This window comes from Chrysoperla carnea, chromosome 5 (assembly GCF_905475395.1).
Source record: "Chrysoperla carnea chromosome 5, inChrCarn1.1, whole genome shotgun sequence".
Lineage (NCBI taxonomy): Eukaryota > Metazoa > Arthropoda > Insecta > Neuroptera > Chrysopidae > Chrysoperla > Chrysoperla carnea.
This window is the reverse complement of record NC_058341.1, coordinates 9,099,527-9,120,394: the sequence shown is the minus strand read 5'-3', so window position 1 is coordinate 9,120,394 and position 20,868 is coordinate 9,099,527. Positions and strand designations below refer to the sequence as shown.

Here is a 20,868-nt window from a genome sequence, read left to right as displayed (position 1 = left end):
CCATAATCTTAAGTATTAGAAAATTTTACCTAACGCCATCTGTCATAAGAAAAGTGCAGCCTCTTTAAGTTCTTTAGCTGATAAATTCTTGGGTCGTTTTAGGTTCAGAATATAAAATATTATTCATACAAATTAAATGTTGGTAATTTAATCAAGTGCAAAATTGTGAAATTAATTTAAAATAAAAGAAATAAAAACGAGACTAGTTTGACCAGTATCCCACTAGCAATAATCTTTTTCATATCTTTCACAGACTCATCATCACATGATATATTTCACACACTCACCAGAAGCTTTTTGTTTTGGTTGAAAATAAAAATATTGATGTAGACATGTAAATCGAATAACGATAAATTATTAGTTTATTTTATTTTCATTAAAAAATTTAATAAACTATTGTAATAAACTAAAAAAGTAATGAAACTCACTATCCCGTCAAAATTTGATGAAATTTTGTGAAATAGTTTAATTTTAATGTTTATTTGATTGTAATGTAATGAATAGTTAACTGGAAATAATGGGCTGATTTTAATTTCATGACGTGACTCAAATCAATTCAAACCTATCAAAAATATCCATATTCTTTTTCCACAAATTTTAGAGAAAATACTTTAGTTTTTAAATATCAGAGCCTATAATTGCTGAGTAAACTTTCTAGAGAATAAGTGTATTTTTATTTTTAAAGTTAATTCAAAGCAAAAAAGTCAGTAGGTATCCGTTTAATAAAAAAACTAAACCTTTGTGCAAATCTTTTGTAGCAATTTTCTCTTATATAAAACAACTAGAAAATCAAGTTTTTTCATTACCCAAAGGACCTATTTTAATTTATCATTTTTATCATAAATTTTAGGATTTCATAATCAATAAAATTAATTAGTAATAATGAATAATTAAAATTTTTACACTCTACTCTAAGAATCTTGTATATATTTTCTCTAATTTTCGAATATTGAATAGAATTCTAACTGAATCTAATCAGTGGTAATCACATTACCTCAATAATAATTTACAATAATGGAAGTAAAACAATCACTTCCATTAAATGATAAAATTCTGTAAACAAATATATAAGCATGATTCCCACACAATAACCTAAAAATTCAGAAAATATAAAAATGCCAATAACTAGAAATTCTGAGACTGTTTTTAAATTATTAAATGGTATTGTTTGTGTTTATAAACCAGCCGAAGTCTCTTTGAAACGATTATGTTCACAAATAAAGACAAAACTATGCGAAGGTTAGGGATAGTCTTAAAGTTTCAACTAATATTTAACCATAGAATATATAACCTTACGTATTTAACGTTGTCTTCTGTTGTTAATCTTAACTTTGATTAGCTCTTTTAATTTTTAGAATTGTCCCAATTAGAAGGTAGACCACGATTAGCCAATGTTATTATAAAAGGTGATCCTAGTAAACAATTAAGCGTACATGTTGAGTCCAGTTATAGTGATCACCCTGCTGTATTAGGACCATCGTATAAACAAGTTGATTTTAGATGTAATCCTGTTTTAAATTTAGGATTTAATACTAGTGGTGTAACATGTAAGTTTCTAGTACAAGTTGAATAGTTGAAGTGATGGAGTTACATTCAAATCACAACCTCAGCCGTTGTCTAGATGCCTGGGTTCGATTCCAGGGACAAAGAGAAATATTGAGTCTTTTTCTTATATTTAGATATATACGAAATAAATCTACTTTGATAAGCATATACATAATAAACTTTTTAAATGTACCAATCTTTGATTCGGGGAGCCCCTTCAAATCCAAATCCACTGCAAATTTAATTGGCCTTAAACAATTAAATAAAACGACCATAGCTGTGTGTTTTATACTTCCTTCACTATCTGATTTAACGCCCCCTAACATTATGCACTTATTAATTTGATAATTTTAGTAATTGGTATCAATGATGGGACAAAAACCGCATATTATATGAATAAAAATTATCGAACGAGAGCGTATCGTATCAAAGGTCGTTTTGGTCTAGCAAGTGATACATATTATAAAGATGGAAAATTTGTTGAAAAATCTACTTTTCGACATATTAAAAAATATAATTTAGATAATTTACTAGCATCAATACAAGCTTCACACCAAAAAAAGAAATTTGAGTAAGTTTTAAAATATATTTCAAAATACATAGAAATTTAAAAAAAAAAAATGTATTTCGTTGAATTTCTAGACTATGGGGAGTTGATATACAATCACAAGCTGCCTATGAATTAGCTGTTTCCGATTATGTTAAACCAGAAATTACAAAAACTCCATTATTGTATGGAATCAAATGTGTTGAGTTTAATTTACCATATTTTACAATTGGTAAGTTTAAACTTGGGCTTTCGTTCTAACTAATTTGTTTCAAGAACTTCCTGTATCTTCAAAATATCGCTGGGTGCATTCTAAGCAGTACACAGTTGTAAAAATTTAATAACATAATATCGCGTGTGCTCACAAGTGGGGACTCCCCCTTTTGATCCCTGAGGTGGCCATTGGCCTTAACTCCGCGTCAATTTCGAATCGGAATAAGTATATTTGAATAAACAATTTTCGCTTCAATTCAATTCAAGGAAATGAAAAACAAATTGAATCAACCTCAGAAAAATAATTGACGTCTCACAACTATTAACAACCGAGAGCATGTCCAAAGAATTTGTTATGATTTGGAAAATTGTAAAACACTTTAATAAATTTCCGTGTGTATTCGACTATTTCTGAACAAACGCTCTGAATCATAATTTACTCCTAATTTTGCATAACTTCAAAGTCAAACATAAAAATTAATAGTTATTTGATAGAAAAATATTTTTTTGTTACAGAAATTCATTCGATAAATGAATACGAAAAATATTTACATACATTAATTCACGATATTGGAATGAATATGAAATCAACTGCACATTGTACTGGCGTTCAATGTATTCGTCATAGTTTTTACACAACGGAAAATGCGTTGTTAAAAAAACATTGGACATTACAAAATGTTTTAGATAATATTCAGAATAATCGAAAGATTTATTTTGAGAAAACAAATGCAATACAAAATAATGAACAAAGAAGTATTGCCCAATTATAACGTTTTCTTATTTGGCGACGATATTAAAATGATTTAGCAGTGTTGTGTGTTAAAAATTAAAAGCTTTTATGGTAATTAAATGGTTAAACAACTTAAAAACTTTCTGGTACTTGATTCTAAATTATATTATAGAATTCAATCAGTAAACAAAGCAGAGCCGACATAAATGGTAGCTTTTTCAAATGTGTTAATCATGCGGAAATCTAGGGAATTATTACCACATTCTAATCCAAACTGATACATCCAGAAGTTAAGGAATTTCAGGCTGAAGCGAGAAAAAGCGGCTTTTGAGTTCCAGAGTGAATGGAAAATTCGTTGTCTATATTGTAAATAAAAATTCGTTCATTAAATTTTAATTTGTATTACATTTTAATACATGAATTAAATTATTTAGCCCAGTACATTCTTTTGTTATTACTTAGTTTTATTCTAGCATGATGTCGAGCTTGGTATTCATTTTTTATTCACAGAAATTTTCATCCTACGCTCGTTTGATTCTTATTTTAAACCAGGAGATGATTTTAAGTTATTTTTCTGAATTAAAAGATTTTTTATTCGAGCTCAAAGTTTTCGTTTCTGGACTCAATGACTTTTTGTCTCTGCTTGAAAAAATCTTGTCTTGATTTTCTGTGCCTAAAGACTTCTTGTCTGAGCTTAAAGATTTTTTATCTGAACTCAATAAATTTTTGTTTGGATTCAAAGATTTCTGATTTGAGTTCAAAGACTTCTTGTCTCGATTCAAAGATTTTTTGTTTGGATTTTTCTCTGGGCTCGATAATTTTTCGACTGAGTTCAATGAATTTTTCTCTAGGCTTACAATTTTCTTGCTTATACTCACTGAATTCTTGGGTGGAAACAATGACTTTTTATCTAGATTTGAAGATTTTTTGTCCGAGCTTTTATCTCTTTTTGAACTAGAAGACCTGCTGTGCCTCCTTCTGCGGCGTTTTTTTTCTGATTTTGGATATGTTTGAAAATATAGTTCGCGCATTAACTCTACATCCACAATATTTGGATATTTTTCAAATGTTTTTCCCAATCCTTTTATGAATTCTGTACTCATTTTGAAACGATTTTGCTTCAACATTGTTGTAAATTTCATTTGAGTCATATACCGTTCGCTCATCAGTACTTCGAAAAAACTATAGAAGAATTTATCTGATAATAGTTGCTTGTAATAAATAATTATCATTTTAGTTCGAAGGTTTTGTTGTAAGATTATTTGGACAAATTGCAGTTGTATCAATTATAATTAGAATGCAAAACGGATACTAAGTTAAAATTGGGGAGCCCATTTCGAATTTATGGAGTATTCCGTTATAATTTTTAGCTAAACAAAACTGTTTTATGTGGATCAAATTACCAATCTTGTGAACCCGAAGAACTAGGTCCTTTCTGACGTCAGAACATGATGTCTTCCATTCGAACTCTACAATTTTTTTTTTTTTATTGATTAACTACAAAACGAAGTATTAGCCACTATAGATTAAAATGTATGCCAATAAGCATCAAGCAAACAATTTTTGCAAAAATCAACGTAAAAATCCTTGTCTCATATCCTTTAAGGATTATTTTACTTACTTATCTACTAGTGATGTTTTGGCACCTTTTCGCTTTTTACGTTTGGTTACCAATAACGCATTAATACGATTAATAAAGATCATTTTCATATCAGGATCATGCAACACATAATTACTTAAGTAATCAGTAAATATAACACGTTTTCCATATTTTGTTAAACGCTGGATTATCTGATAATTAATTGAAGAGATGTATTAGATGTATAAATCGATTTTCAAGCATTCGTAAGTAAAAATTATTGAATGATACCTCTCTGCATTCTTTTGGAATGTATTTATCTGTCAAATTCAATTCATTGAATGGATGATCATTTGCAAGCATTATATCAAACGAATTTAACAAAATTCCTATATCTTCAGATGTTAATGGATTAAATCCTAAATTTAATGAAAGAAGAGTTTCTTCGTTTCTAAGTAAGCCTCTAGAAAGTGATTCAATTAAAGATCCATTAATCCTGAATTAATATAAAAATTAAAATATTTTAAAATAACGCTGACAAATGAGTTTCAGGACCATCCATTATTAATTTACATGCAGATAGCTCTGTTCGATTAAATTCTGAGTAAATACCTAGGGATCCGCACTTCTACTTCCACAGATTCCCTGGTGGAAAAAATATTTTAAATAAAAACGTTTTTGGACTGCTTTCATATTGCAGTTACAGGCTCTCATAGGGGACCATATTGTAAAGTACCCAGGGTTTCTCATAGGTTAAAGACGATTCTATTTACATGTAATGTAATGAATGATCCCTTCTGTAAATTTATCATTTACATATTTCGACTTAGATTGATACGTTTAAGTCCAGGAATACGAGACACAAGTATTTTTAAAGTTATTTCATTTCCAGGACCAATACCGCAATTACTCAGGTTGAGGTCTGTTAATTTTTTATAAAAACTATCACGCAAGCCATTAATTATTTGCCTTAAACCTGTGAAATGAATGATTATATTTAATAGAAAAAAACGGTGAGCAATAGAGTTCCACGGCTAAAGTTGTATTTTCCCCTAATTAAATGTTTATTATTGAAAGGTGATGCAAAGCTTTAAAAACCTTGAAAAAAGATTAAAAGGGCTAAGAAAACCCGCCAAAAGCATCATGCCATAAAAACGATGAAAAAATATGCCCCTACTTGGGAATCCCTTCCGTATTGCTGTTCACTTACATAAGAACACCAACGCACGTTAGAACTCTATTTACATGTCTTTCAATCAATTGGCATTGATAAAACACGACTTAAAACTAATAGCGCCTTAGCATCGACAGCTTAAATTAGTGAAAAAAATTTACCATATTCATAAAACGTATTTCCGCTTAAATTTAAATCATGAATATAATCATTCAAAAATAAACTTTGGGCCAATCTTTCACAGCAAACATCAGTGAGTTTATTGTAGGATAAATCTAATGTTTGAATTTCGCTATTTTGTTCAAGTCCTTCCATAAACTTCTCACAACCATAATCTTCAATATTACAATGTGATAAATTTAGTACTTTTATGGAATTATTATGAGATAAATATTTTGAAAAAACAGCCATTGCTTCTGGGCCTATACTGTAAAATGAGACAAATGTTACGCTGTTTTGTTTTAATCAAAGGGTGTAACATAAAAACTAGAAGAAATAGAATAATTTTATTTAAAGCAGGTCTTTTCCTCGTCCATTGCGGAACCTTGGACAATTACACAGACTTTCCAGTGGAAAAGAGAGGCTAGCGTGGGGTCCTATGCTAAAGAACATTCAATCATCAATCCGTGAGGATCTTAAATATTCATCTACGTGATGATACGGCGTTGTCAACATCCTCTCAAATGTCAAGCTGCTCTGAAATGACTGTCAATTACTACACCTAGCCCTATGATAATTATTAATATAACACACATACAAACAATATGACAAATTAATCTCTTTAATTGTTCGATTTTCTTTTATTAACTCTGCAAAAATTTTAGCCACTTCCACAGAATTAAATTGATTATTTGTAAGATTCAAATATTTAACTGTTTTATTATCTTTTAATACTTCAAGTAAAGCCATATAATTTCTATTAGTTAATCCATAATACTGGAAAACAAAAAATTATAAGTTAAACATGCGGCTAATGACAAACGGGCTAGGGTTTCAGGTAAAAGTTACGGGAAGTTGGGAGATCAACCCAGTTACCACTTTTTTCGTATCTTTCAAATAATTAAAAATACAAGCATCTCAGAACTTTCGAATTTATCTAAATATGAAAACTATAATCAAAAAGTTATTTATTTATCCTGAACTCTCGAAAATTTATTTAGATATCGGGGGTCAAGAGAAATTAAACGATTTCTGGAGTTGTCCAATCAAATCTAGAGAAGTGACAAATCTAAAACAAGCCATAACGTACTATTTAACATAATGCATTGCTGAATTTCTGATTGTAAATCAATATCAAAATATGAAGAAAGTAGCTGACCCGACGAACTTCGTGCCGCCTAACAGTCTCAATGAATGTCGTGTTCGCTGTCTGAACATTCACCTTACATTTTTCTACCTTGTTTAAAAAAATTGATTCAAATACCTTTAAACTCATCGTATCATCATTTGAAGCCAACTGATCAATAATATTTCGTACAGTTTCAGATTTATGTATTTTGACCAATTGATTATATCGCTCAACATCATTTTCAGACAATAGTTTTTCAGCTGTAAGAATCAAAATAGATCATTAGTTTTGATTAAATTAATAAAAGTGTTGTAAGCAAACAAAATTGTACGATTATCCCACCAGGTGGAAAAAATATTTAAAGAAAGAAAAAGTCTTAGAAACTCTGAATTTCTAAACGTTTTTGGACTTTCTAATTCCGAGTTAGATTGGATCAGACTGAATTAGACAATCCAAAAACGTTTAGAAAAACAAAGTTACTAAGACTTTTTAAGACTAATTCATTCTTCAAATATTTTTCCGACCAGGGCAGTTTGCCCGGGTGAAATTTCTCAGATGGATGAGGAATTTAACGGAGAGGACGAGGATCTTAACTCTGATTAACTGATAGCCTCTGATTGCCGTTAACATTGAATGGTTTCAGAAAAATTAAATTTTTCCTTAAATAAAATTCGATTTTCCGAAAAATGCATATATTTGAAAAATATAAAAACAATTTTACAAAATATAAAAAAAAACCTTTGACCTAGCAAATTTGATTTATAAAAGAAGCTCTTCACCGATAAAATTCATAGTTCCCGAATATTTACGATATCGTCATCAAATCCGCCTGGAATACAAGGATCTTGTCGGTGGTAAGCTTTTAAGATAAATCGGATTTGCTATAGAATTATATTGTCGATATGAAAATCAAAAAGATATTCTATTAAGTACTACACAAAAGTAAAAATACATTCCGGAATTAATGTCGAAAATATTTATTTTACGTAATAAAAAATTGTATCTACATCCTAGTTGATGCTTAAATTTCGTAGAAAAGCGGTGAACAGAATTAAAAAGTTTTTAAATTAATATTAGGTACATTTTTAGACCGTGAGTATAATTTTCGTCAAATTTAGTTATATCAAGCTTGAAAATGTTGAATCAAGGAATAAGGAAGATAAGGAAAGGATAGAAAAAAACCTGCTCGAGTAATAATATATATACCAAGATATCACATGCAAATGGTTTTCCTTCACTGTGGTTTTTCTTAACTGTGAATACGTTTATGTTATAATTAAAAAACCTTGATTACAAACATCACATTCAAATGGTTTGTCTCCACTATGAGTCCGTTCATGTTTAACTAAGCTACTTTGATGAGTAAATTTTTTATAACAAATATCACATCGAAAAGGTTTTTCTCCACTGTGAGTCCGTTTATGTTTAACTAAATCACTTTGCTGAGTACATGTTTTATTACAAATATCACATGCAAATAGTCTTTTTGTAGTATTTATTCGTTGTGGTGATGATTTTTCTCCGGAATGAATTCGTTTATGTCTAACTAAATTGCCAGGTTGTGTAAACATTTTATTACAAACATCACATTTAAATGGTTTTTCTCCACTGTGAATTCGTTTGTGTTTAACTAAAGAACTTTTCCCAGTAAATGTTTTATTACAAATATCACATCGAAAAGGATTTTCTCCACTATGAGTCCGTTTATGTACAACTAAATTATTTTGCCAAGTAAATGTTTGATCACAAACATCACATTCAAATGGTTTTTCTCCACTGTGAATTCGTTTGTGTTTAACTAAAGAACTTTTCCCAGTAAATGTTTTATTACAAATATCACATCGAAAAGGATTTTCTCCACTATGAGTCCGTTTATGTACAACTAAATTTTTTTGCCAAGTAAATGTTTTATTACAAATATCACATGCAAAAGGTTTTTCTCCACTGTGAATTCGTTTATGTTTAACTAAATCACTTTGCTGAATACATTTTTTATTACAAATATCACATGCAAATGGTTTTTCTCCACTGTGAATTCGTTTGTGTGTAACTAAAGAACTTTTCGCAGTAAATCTTTTATTACAAATATCACATGCAAATAGTCTTTTTGTAGTATTTATTCGTTGTGGTGATGATTTTTCTCCGGAATGAATTCGTTTATGTCTAACTAAATGCGATGATGTAGTAAATGTTTTATTACAAACATCACATTCAAAAGGTTTTTCTCCACTATGAATTCGTTTGTGTGTAACTAAAGAACTTTTCTCAGTAAATGTTTTATTACAAATATCACACGGAAAAGGTTTTTCTCCACTATGAGTCCATTTATGTGTAACTAAAGTCCTTTTCGCAATAAATCTTTTATCACAAACATCACATGAAAATGGTTTTTCTCCACTGTGAATTCGTTTGTGTTTAACTAAAGAACTGTTCTCAGTAAATGTTTTATTACAAATATCACACGGAAAAGGTTTTTCTCCACTGTGAGTCCTTTTATGTCTAACTAAAGAACCTTTCTCAGTAAATGTTTTATTACAAATATCACATGGAAAAGGTTTTTCTCCACTATGAGTCCGTTTATGTGTAAATAAAGTACTTTGCTGAGTAAATCTTTTATTACAAATATCACATGAAAAAGGTTTTTCTCCACTGTGAATTCGGTTATGTTGAACTAAATGATACTGCTGTGTAAACATTTTGTTACAAATATTACATGGAAAAGGTTTTTCTCCACTATGAGTCTTTTTATGTTTAACTAAAGAACCTTTCTCAGTAAATGTTTTATTACAAATATCACATGCAAATGATTTTTCACCACTGTGAGTCCGTTTATGTCTAGTTAAAGAACCTTGCTGAGTACATGTTTTATTACAAATATCACATGCAAATAGTCTTTTTGTAGTATTAATTCGTTGTGGTTCTGAAACACTTTCATCTTTAACAATGAATTCTGTATTTAGTTGTTTTTCAAGTTTCATATTTTCGTAGTTAAATTTAGATAATTGCTCGTAATTTTCATTAATTTGTTCATGTTCCATTCCAATGTCGTTACTGTTGTTTAATATTTCCTCCTTTACATCACTATTACTACCTTCCAGTTCCAGCAGTCCATCTTGTATTGTAATATTGTCGGTGTCACCTTCTTCTAAGATTTCATCTTTAACTCCAATTATTAACTCCGTGTGTAGTTGTTTTTCAAGTTTAATATTTTCCTCTTTAATAATATTGTTTGCAATCATATCTTTAAATGAATTACTTGCCATTTTTGTTTTGGTTCTCAAACTTTTATTAAGACTTCACTATATCAAATAACCTTAGATCATTTATAAATAATCTTAATGCGCATGATCTAATTGACGAAAGGTCTTTAAATAACCTGTAATTAATAACCCTTCACAATTGTTTCGGGCAGATTATATTAATTTTTAAAATGAAAAGGCCTATTGGTAACATAATATATTATTTCACTGATTTCAATACAGATGGATATCTGACGCTTGCGAGAAAATTAAAAAATATAGATCCAGGACGAGTAAAATTTAGTGCCTCGCACAATTCGAAGAGATATCTCCCAAATTCCTATAACGATCATATGCTACAATTTAGACCCCTGTGTCTCGAAAGTTCGGATTTTTTTGATTTTATGCCCATTAAAACTACTTAATCAAGCACTAGAGTGCCGAATTTAAAGTATCAAGAAGTTTGGCCGAAACGATCATTCTGCTTAAGTGCGGCTTCTTTTTTATAAAAGAACAAAATATCTTTTGTCAAACATTTTTCAATCGAATTTAAATTGAAAAACCAAATCTTTTTTACTTTATGAAGACCAACGTTATAAAATAAATTTTCGAGCTATTCTTTAGTCTCCAGAGTTATGTAATACATATACGACCTCATAAAATATCCTATTCCTCATTAGAGTCTCAAATTTTTATTTTAGTATATTGTAAATGTAATATAATAAATAAATTTTTACACTCATTTGTCCATAAATATTCTCGTAAATCAGTATCGACTTTCTTTTCTGGTAAAAGAATTGTTAGGTCGAATTTGTAATCAGATTCAATTTCAAATGATCCAATTGGACTACAAAGATGACTGGGCTGAAAACATCCTTCAGGAGGAATCGGATGTCCATAGTCTTCATGTTCTGGAGTTCCACAGGATGATGATGAAGAAATTGTTGATTCTTCAATCTTCGAAGATTGTTTCTTTTTTAGAAAATCATATCTACTCATAAATTCATATTCACTCAGAAATCCATGATATTTCATTGAATGAGACATTTTAAACAGTGATTATATTTTCTATCAAAATAAGTAATATTAAAATAATATAATAATAAACGCATTCAAAAAAATTATGTCAACAATATCGTAAAAATATGTAGAACAATGTGTTACAATAATACAAACATAAAATAAAACTATGGAAATAAGTTACACCATGGTTAAAAGGATTTCCGGTATCAAAATATACTTAAAGTTCCAAAAAACGGAATTGGAACACTAGCATAAAACTTCAAACCACTCGTTACATGTCGTCGAATTACATAATTATTGAAAGAAAAGACGAAGCTACAGTTCCTTAACCCATTCCCGCTGGTCGTCGAAACTTAATAGAATAACTTTTAGAAAAATTTGTTAAATGTGTTATATTTGAGAGTCCCCGCTCACCCTTGGTCTCAGTCTTCTATTCATGCCTACAGTACCAGCTTTTTCCAATTCCAAATTTCAGCTTATGAAAAAGTTTACCCAAACATCATCGAATCACTACTTTCTTTAATCTATAGATTTCCTCCTCCTAGATTTCCTCCAGGTCTAGAGTTTAATAATAAAAGAATGTTATCGTATTCTTTAATATATTACTATATCCATTTTTCAATTAGCATTTTTCCTGGGAAGATTAAAAATAAATCCTCTACATGGCAGGATATATTTGTACCCCTAGTGTCACCATCTAGCGGATTTTTCTTTAATCTTCAGAAAAAAAGGCCTGGAATTATTAATTATTGTATGTCCGGAGTTAATGATAATATGATAATGTTTATAATTTGTCTTATGTAGTTTTTTATTAGTATTATTTAAAAAATATAATGCTTTAATTAGCCTTTTTCCTGGGAAGATTAAAAAAAGATCCGCTAGATGTCAACACTAGGGGGGGGGGTGCTATCCTGCCATCTAGAGGATCTTTTTTTAATCTTCCCAGGAAAAAGGCTAATTATACATTATTCCATGACAGAGGTGAACGAATCTTCTGGTTACGATGAAATGGAATTAGTTTTCTATTTATTGAACCCATGATTTTTGGGGCTATTTCACGTGCATTCAAATTTAAGTTTTAACTTGTTCGACCGCGAATTATCGAAATTTTTTTCCATAGAGATGTATAATATTCTATGTATTTTTCAAAGCTTGTCATTCAAAGAAACATCTCTATGATTTTTAATTTCAATTCAAAACTGTCATCATCGTTTGTCGGTATTTTCTAAAAAGATTGAATTTGTTAATTTAATTATATATTTTGAAAAATAAATTCAAAATGGTAAATATTTTCAATAAAGTTCTTAAATAATTTCCATATTTAATATTACCACGAAATTATACATGAACTTTTATTAAAATTAACTTAAATTAGGTTATGTTTAAAGCTATTGCATTGTCATCCTAAGAAAATAATTTAACTTTTTTTTAAAGGCTCGTCGATATGATACGAGAACTACAATATTCTCTCCAGAAGGTATGAATTAAAAATACTTTCTTTAGAATCTAATTAACTGAATATGTTTTTTTTTTAAACTTAGGACGTTTATATCAAGTGGAGTATGCAATGGAAGCTATTAGTCATGCTGGTACTTGTCTAGGGATTTTAGCCAATGATGGAATCGTTTTAGCGGCTGAAAGACGGAATACAAATAAATTATTAGATGAAGTATTCTTTTCTGAGAAAATTTATAAATTAAATGAGTAAGTTATGAGATTTGTGTACTTTTAAATTACTCGGCACCTAAACTACCCATGTCAGAAACTGTAACCGCAGAGAAATCCGCTTCCCTTTGCAAGAACTGCCATTTCAAAGTAAATTTTCGCATTCTGCTTAAAAACTCGTGAGTAGATGAGCTCCATAACTTAAGTTATATTTCCCCTTCATTAAATGTTTATTACTGTTAGATGCTTTTTATTAAAATGGAATTTTTGTTTTACCAAAAACATTAAATGTTTTCAAAATGTGTAAAAAAAGGATTTTGTGGTATTAACAAATGGTTTTGAGGGACTGAGAAGTTGCTATCCCCAAAAAGGTACATCTTTGATACTAACTTAACTTAGATATCTATTTTTAATTCTCTAGTTCAATTTTTAGGGTGTTTGGAGGTGTGTAAAGTCTTAAAAACCGCGAAAATCATGCCTTTGTGGGTATTAAAAAGCAGATGGTGGTTTTGGAAAGTTAACATCTCCATAAGGCAAATTCTTTACACTATGCCAAACTTCGTACCGATTTTCAACCCTCTAGCTCAATTTGTAGAGGCTATACAAATATGCACAGCCATAAGAATGTAAAAAAACAGCTGGCTTTCCTCTTTAGTTCCGCACTTGAAACATGTCTAAAGACACTCTCCATTAAATTACCTTTTTCTTAAAGCCTTTTTCAAACTAAGCCGATTTTGAAGTTCATCGCCAATTTTTTAAGTTTTTTCGGGTACGGAATCCTAAACTCGCACTTGAAACACACCCAAGCACACTCTCCATGAAATATCATTTCAAACGAAACAAAAAAAATCAAAATCGGTTCATCTAGCGCTACGATGGCATTCATCTGGCGGTTCATTTAGGCGCTACGATGCCACAGGCAGACAGACAGATAGACACACACACATAGCGATGAAAAACCCCTTTTTTTTTAGTTCGGGGGTTAAAAATAACAAAATTTAATATTGATTTTAGCGACATGGTATGCAGTGTTGCCGGAATAACATCTGACGCTAACGTACTCACTAATGAATTACGATTGATTGGTCAAAGATATTTACTACAGTATGGTGAATCAATTCCATGCGAACAACTTGTATCTTGGTTATGTGACGTGAAACAAGCTTATACACAATATGGAGGTTTGTAGATTAATTTTTATCATCAGCAGTGCCAGATTTACTCATGTCAGTCCCCTAGTCAAATTCAAAATCAGATAGAGCCGTATTTTTTATATTCTTATTTATTTTTTAAATTACAGGCAAACGACCTTTTGGTGTGTCAATTTTATATATGGGCTGGGATAAGCATTACGGATATCAATTATATCAATCAGACCCAAGTGGAAATTACAGTGGTTGGAAAGCAACTTGTATTGGTAATAATAGCGCTGTAAGTTTTATATTTACTTTCGAATTATAGTTAAATCTTGTTAAGGTAGTTTGGCTATAATAGTCAAACTACCTTTTCATATTTTAATTTCATCAAATTCTTAAGAAAAGTAGTTTAACGATCAAACTACCTTAATTTAACTAATAATCGAAAAATTCCCATCAAGAAATAGAAACTAAAAAAAAATAATTTTTTATTATAATCGCTATTTCTAGGCTGCAGTATCAAGTTTAAAACAAGAATACAAAGAAGGTGAAACAACCCTTGAAGATGGCAAAGCCTTGGCTATTAAAGTTTTAAGTAAAACTTTAGACATGACTAAACTTACAGCAGAGAAAGGTTGAATAAATTCTATATAAAACTTTTAAAGCTTTATCTTTCAATTTTTATTCTTTTTTTAGTGGAAATGGCTACATTAACACGAGTAGATGGTAAAACTGTTATTAATATTTTAAACAGTAAAGAAGTGGAAGCTTTAATTGCAAAATTCGAAGCTCAGGAAGCTGAAAATGAAGCTGCTAAAAAGGAAAAGCAACAGCAACAACAAGCACAATAATTTTGATTTATAATTTTATTGTATAATTTTTAATTTTTCATAAATAAACCACATATTTTCAAATTTCAATATTCATATTTCATGAAAAATCAGTTTTTTATTTTAATTCTTTGAAAATTAAGTTGAATCCGTGTATTTGTTGGGCAAAACTGAGAAGCTCGGGGAATTCAAATTCTACAAAAGTCAAGGAAATGTCAGAGAAATCAGTGAAAAAAGAGAAAAGTTAAATAATTAAAAGTTCTAATTAGACTGGAAATTTTTGAATTATTCAAATGAGAAACACTATAAAGTCAGGGAATTTCATTTTAGAAAAACAGTGTTCAAAGCATGATTGCTGAAACATTTCTTGGAATCGGTATAACTTTCGAAATTATCAGGTTTTGTTGCAAAATGATTTTAAAATTAACATACACTCTTCCAATTGTCCTCAAAATCCACAATCTGACCTCCGATTTTATGAAATTCTAAGTGACGGACAAATGAATAGAAACTCTAAGGGAAATAAAAGTAACTTTAATTTTCCACGTACGCGTCATGAATAGTAATAAATCGGAAGAAGGAATTGGACAGCTTAAGGAATTGTTAAAACATTTACCGATTCTGTTTTATTGTTCTCTAAGTTCACGAGCTATAGTAAATAGGTGAATGGCAAAAGCCGGTAGAAAATTTTTCAAAGTTGAAATTTGTTTTTGAAATGAAAATCACGACTTATATTTTCGATCCGTAAATACAATTTACTAACGTAACAAAATTTTAAATGATTGTTTTAGTATGGTTGTAAAAACGAAAAGGGCGTTGACAATTTTAAACCCAAATAAATATTTCACACAAACAATTTTTTTGTCGTATATCTTTAAAATATCATATAATTACTCGCAATGGATAATTTCAAAGCCCAATCTATCATTTATTCTTATTTACTAAAATAAAATTTAAAGTATAAAAAATCTAAAATTAAATTTCCCACTCAAATATATAAGCCAAATATCCGGTTCCATTAATCGTTAAAGTCGTCCATACACGCATTTTTTTTAATCGATATTATTAAAATTTTTAAGTTATATATTGAATTCCTATAATATAAAAATTATTTTAGAATTACAATTATTCATTCGATAATCGAAAATTACACCTTTATTTGAATAGTAAACGAAAATCAAAGTTATTTACACAAATGTAATCGATATTAAAATCGTAATGTGTATAGGACACCCATTTACACATATCCAATTCAACATTGAAGTGTCTGGGTACGAGAGTAGGTCAAATTGCAAAGCATTCTGGGATCATTATCGAACAGTCCGCTGTTCAACATCATTTATACGGCCGGTCAAGTAACATTAGAAAAATGGCACTTCTTTCAGCACGTTTGGCTGCTTCCGTAGCGAGGCGATTGCCTAGCGCATCGTCTCAGGTATTTCATTTTTTTAGTGATTTTATTCCATTTTTTTTAAATTTTGTTTTGTGATATAATTAAGTTGTGATTTGTGTTCGAATTATAGGTAGTTCATTTCCATGGAATACACAAATATGTAATCGAAATTTTGTTATGCAACCAAAAAATTTTTCTATCATTTGCTTTTAAAATTAATTTCGTTTAGTTTAAATCTTCTTTTACTATTTAATCTTCGATTATTTTAACTATCTGTTCAAAGTTCTCTCCTCAATTGAGTATCTGACGTGTTATGTAATCATGTTATAAACTATCTAAAGTGTGAAAAATCTTGAATTAATTGCAAGTTATTACCAAATTTAATTAATTGATCATTTTGATTGATTTTAGCTTGCAAATCTTGCATTCCCAGCAGCAACAGTAGCTGCCCGTAAATTCAATGTATCATGCAGTCACCGTGCCGCAGAATTGTCCAGCGTTTTGGAAGAACGTGTCTTAGGTGCCATATCAAAAGTAAGTGAAAATTGATAAAATTAAATTAAAAAAAGTAGATTATGTAACCAAAAAAAATTTCGTTTTTGTAATTAGGTTGATTTAGATGAAACTGGCCGAGTATTAAGTATTGGAGATGGTATCGCTCGTGTATACGGTCTTAAAAATATTCAAGCTGATGAGATGGTGGAATTTTCATCCGGTCTTAAAGTAAGTAAAATGTTTAGAAATAATTTCACAAAATACTTTTCAGATTTTCCTTTTGGTGACATCGCCGAAATAATCGATTAGGTTAGGTTAGGTTAGAGTGGCTGTCCTGGGGTAGGACACACTTAGACCTTAAGGTCCGTTGTGATACCGTAAATGGGTTGGCCCACCACTACTCCATGAACCATTTGGAGCTGTTTAATAACAGCAGGAGAGCTTTGACGTCGACTGACTTTAGGTCGGAGAAGTCGTCAAAGAGAGGCTGGCACAAGAAAGTCCATCTCCTCATGACAAGAGCTGGGCAGTGACAGAGAAGATGAGACATTGTCTCCTCTTCGTCACCACTGTGAAGGTGCTGCAAATAATCGATTAACGCTGATAAAAAAATAACTTAAAAAGCGCAAGATAATTCGATCATAAATGTAGAATTCAAATTTAACTTTTCGAATAAATACTTAAAATTTGTGTTTTTCTACTAGGGTATGGCCTTGAATTTGGAACCTGACAACGTTGGTGTTGTAGTATTTGGTAACGATAAATTGATCAAAGAAGGTGATATCGTGAAACGTACTGGTGCTATTGTCGATGTACCAATTGGCGCAGAATTATTAGGACGTGTCGTCGATGCTTTAGGTAATCCAATTGATGCTAAAGGACCAATTAAAACTAAAGCTCGTGCCCGTGTTGGTACAAAAGCACCTGGTATTATTCCACGTGTATCTGTACGAGAACCTATGCAAACTGGTATTAAAGCCGTCGATTCCTTGGTACCAATTGGTCGTGGTCAACGTGAATTGATCATTGGTGACAGACAGACTGGTAAAACTGCCTTAGCTATTGATACCATCATCAATCAAAAACGTTTCAATGATGGCGATGATGAAAAGAAGAAATTGTACTGTATCTACGTTGCCATTGGTCAAAAACGATCCACTGTCGCTCAAATTGTAAAACGATTAACAGACTCTGGTGCAATTAACTACACAATTATTGTATCAGCTACCGCTTCAGATGCTGCTCCCTTACAATACCTCGCTCCATACTCTGGATGTGCCATGGGAGAATTTTTCCGTGACAATGGAAAACATGCTTTAATCATCTACGACGATTTATCGAAACAAGCTGTTGCTTACCGTCAAATGTCATTGTTATTGCGTCGTCCACCAGGTCGTGAAGCCTACCCCGGTGATGTATTCTACCTTCACTCACGTCTTCTTGAACGTGCTGCTAAGATGAGCGAAGCTAATGGTGGTGGTTCATTGACTGCTTTGCCAGTAATTGAAACACAAGCTGGTGATGTATCTGCCTACATTCCAACCAATGTCATCTCCATTACCGATGGACAAATCTTCTTGGAAACTGAATTGTTCTACAAAGGTATCCGACCAGCCATTAATGTCGGTTTATCTGTATCCCGTGTCGGTTCAGCTGCCCAAACTAAGGCCATGAAACAAGTAGCTGGTTCCATGAAATTGGAATTGGCCCAATATCGTGAAGTCGCCGCTTTCGCTCAATTCGGTTCCGATTTAGATGCTGCCACCCAACAATTGTTGAACCGTGGTGTTCGATTGACTGAATTATTGAAACAAGGACAATATGTACCAATGGCTATTGAAGAACAAGTTGCCATCATCTACTGTGGTGTACGAGGTTATCTTGACAAACTTGAACCATCAAGAATCACTGCCTTCGAAAAAGCTTTCTCACAACACATTAAGTAAGTATTCGGTCGTTTTTAAATAGTACAGAGTTGGCCATATATCGGAGGGAAAAAAGGGAATACACAGCGATTATTATTGACCGGGAATTAATCAAGGAAATCTTGGAAACTATCCGTAAATGAATAATATTCGGGGACTGTTAAATATTACAGAGTTATCTATATACCGGTAAAAAAGGGGAATTAACAGCGATTATAATTGGGAGAGATTACCCTAGCCGTGTAATATATTATTTTTGGAATTTTAAAGTAAAAAACATAAAAAATCTAATTTCGTTGACATCTCGAATATTCTCGAAGTTCTAAAGAGAATCTCATAAATATGCTAAATTTTAATTTCGACGTTTAATTTCAAAGTATGGCTTTAAATCTGAATACAAACAGTTTTTAGTTTTAGAATTTAAAATTAATCTATGTTTTTGTTTACAGAGCATCCGCTAGCGATTTATTAGCAACAATTGCAAAAGAAGGAACCATCTCCGACAGTACTGATGCATCAATGAAGAAACTTGTCACAGAATTCATGGCCGGATTCAAATAAACATAAAAATTTATTTCATTTAAAATAAATAATAAGAAAACAATTTAATAAAAAAAAGCAAACCAGTTGTACAGTTTTAATTTCGAAAATTTCAATTTATTTAAGTTTTTATCTGTTAATCTGTCTATGTAGTTTATAATGAAACTAAAAATTCTTAATTTTTTCTTTTTTTTTAATTGTAAGAATGTCTTAAACGAAAACACGATGTTATTAAAAATCAAAAAATCATAATTATTATTAAATCGATAAGAAACATGTTCATTTGAAATAAAATTGTACTATCTCGATTTAAAACTAGTTTTAATTATTGTAAAACCAGTTCAGAAAAACTTAGGAAAAAATTATTCAAATTTTGTGAAAAATCATTTTATAAAATAAATTTAAAATGAAACCAAATACTGTTCCATTTTTTTTCTCCGTTATATGGTATCGAAATTTAGGTAAGTATGTTCATAATAAATGATTCGGGTAATGAAGAGATTTGGAAAGATATTGTTGAATTTCTAAGAGAAATCGTGTCAGAAAATCTATTATTCGATAAATACTTAAAAGGTAAATCTTTAAACTTATTCGACGTTAATAACACGAGTCGCATAGCCTAAGGATTACGAAAATGAGAGCCAGAACCTAATAATTCAACTATGTCTTTACCAACCAGGAGGATTTAGAACTCCCTGTCATTTTTATTAATTCTGCGCTTAGTTTTAAACGATTTGTTTGGCAAATCTTCAAAAATGAATTGACTTATACATTCCATGTACGCTTTTTGAGAATAAAGGGTCTTCTGGAGGTAGGTATTTCCCCTAATAACAGATTTTGTTATAAGTAAAAAGACGCAGAGGACATTTTCCCGTTAAATTTTAAGCCATTTTACCATCGATCTTGATTCTCAAAATTCCATGATTATTTCCGTTTTTTACCAATAGTAAATGATTCTAAATTTTCAAGATGAAAAAACCAAGAGTATTGATATAGAATTGGATTCTCTAGCAATTTTTTAAAAATATTTTGTACAGAATCCGCATAAATATTAGATACACTCTTGGCATTTTACTAAACTGTAATGTAAATTGCCTAATATAACTGTAGTCTGCAGATGTATATATGTTACTGGATTTTAAAAAAAATCATTATTTTATAATAAATCTAGTAAAATTGTAAAATGTCGATAAATTGAGTCGATGAAATGAGTTAAACTATAGGTACTTACGGGAAAACGGTAGATGGTCGATATGTTTCATAGATTTCTCCAAAAGAAGTCGGAGGAAATTAAAAAAACACTATTTAAATTAAAGCTAAAACGTTAATAAATTATTGAAAACAAAACAACCCACTGTGCCCGACTAATTAAGGATGTATGAGCACGGTATTGGGTGATAAATTTATGTTGCCAAAACGATAAATCTTATTTGATTTATTTAGTAAAAAATCGATTTCAATCATTAATAATTTTATTGATTACAGTTTCATTAACACACATGTTGTTACAATACTTCTTCGTATGTGCCATCTATGTATATGA

General features: G+C 30.4%; 3 protein-coding genes across 4 annotated transcripts; all 3 read left to right on the top strand.

The window, feature by feature from the left end:
- Positions 1-1,079: 1,079 nt before the first annotated feature.
- Positions 1,080-3,471, top strand: LOC123300653 (mitochondrial mRNA pseudouridine synthase Trub2). 2 transcript variants are annotated; one of them, XR_006535391.1, is made up of 6 exons: positions 1,080-1,239; positions 1,356-1,547; positions 1,900-2,116; positions 2,188-2,324; positions 2,822-3,149; positions 3,211-3,471. XR_006535391.1 is itself a non-coding variant. In XM_044883259.1 (5 exons), the coding sequence occupies exons 1-5, from the start codon at positions 1,116-1,118 to the stop codon at positions 3,076-3,078; spliced, it is 927 nt and encodes a 308-aa protein (XP_044739194.1). In that variant the 5' UTR covers positions 1,080-1,115; the 3' UTR covers positions 3,079-3,471. The 2 variants fall into 2 exon arrangements, 1 of the variants encoding a protein (XP_044739194.1); XM_044883259.1 differs by having other exon boundaries at positions 2,822-3,471.
- Positions 3,472-12,534: 9,063 nt separating this feature from the next.
- LOC123300157 (proteasome subunit alpha type-4) lies at positions 12,535-15,040 on the top strand. The gene is made up of 7 exons (XM_044882657.1): positions 12,535-12,623; positions 12,776-12,818; positions 12,883-13,045; positions 14,021-14,187; positions 14,307-14,437; positions 14,653-14,776; positions 14,839-15,040. The coding sequence occupies exons 1-7, from the start codon at positions 12,621-12,623 to the stop codon at positions 14,991-14,993; spliced, it is 786 nt and encodes a 261-aa protein (XP_044738592.1). The 5' UTR covers positions 12,535-12,620; the 3' UTR covers positions 14,994-15,040.
- Positions 15,041-16,247: 1,207 nt separating this feature from the next.
- On the top strand, positions 16,248-19,564 carry LOC123300023 (ATP synthase subunit alpha, mitochondrial). Its single transcript, XM_044882480.1, has 5 exons — positions 16,248-16,407; positions 16,777-16,899; positions 16,975-17,088; positions 17,565-18,802; positions 19,235-19,564. Exons 1-5 carry the CDS (start codon positions 16,342-16,344, stop codon positions 19,344-19,346), a joined length of 1,653 nt encoding a protein of 550 aa, XP_044738415.1. The 5' UTR covers positions 16,248-16,341; the 3' UTR covers positions 19,347-19,564.
- Positions 19,565-20,868: the final 1,304 nt, after the last annotated feature.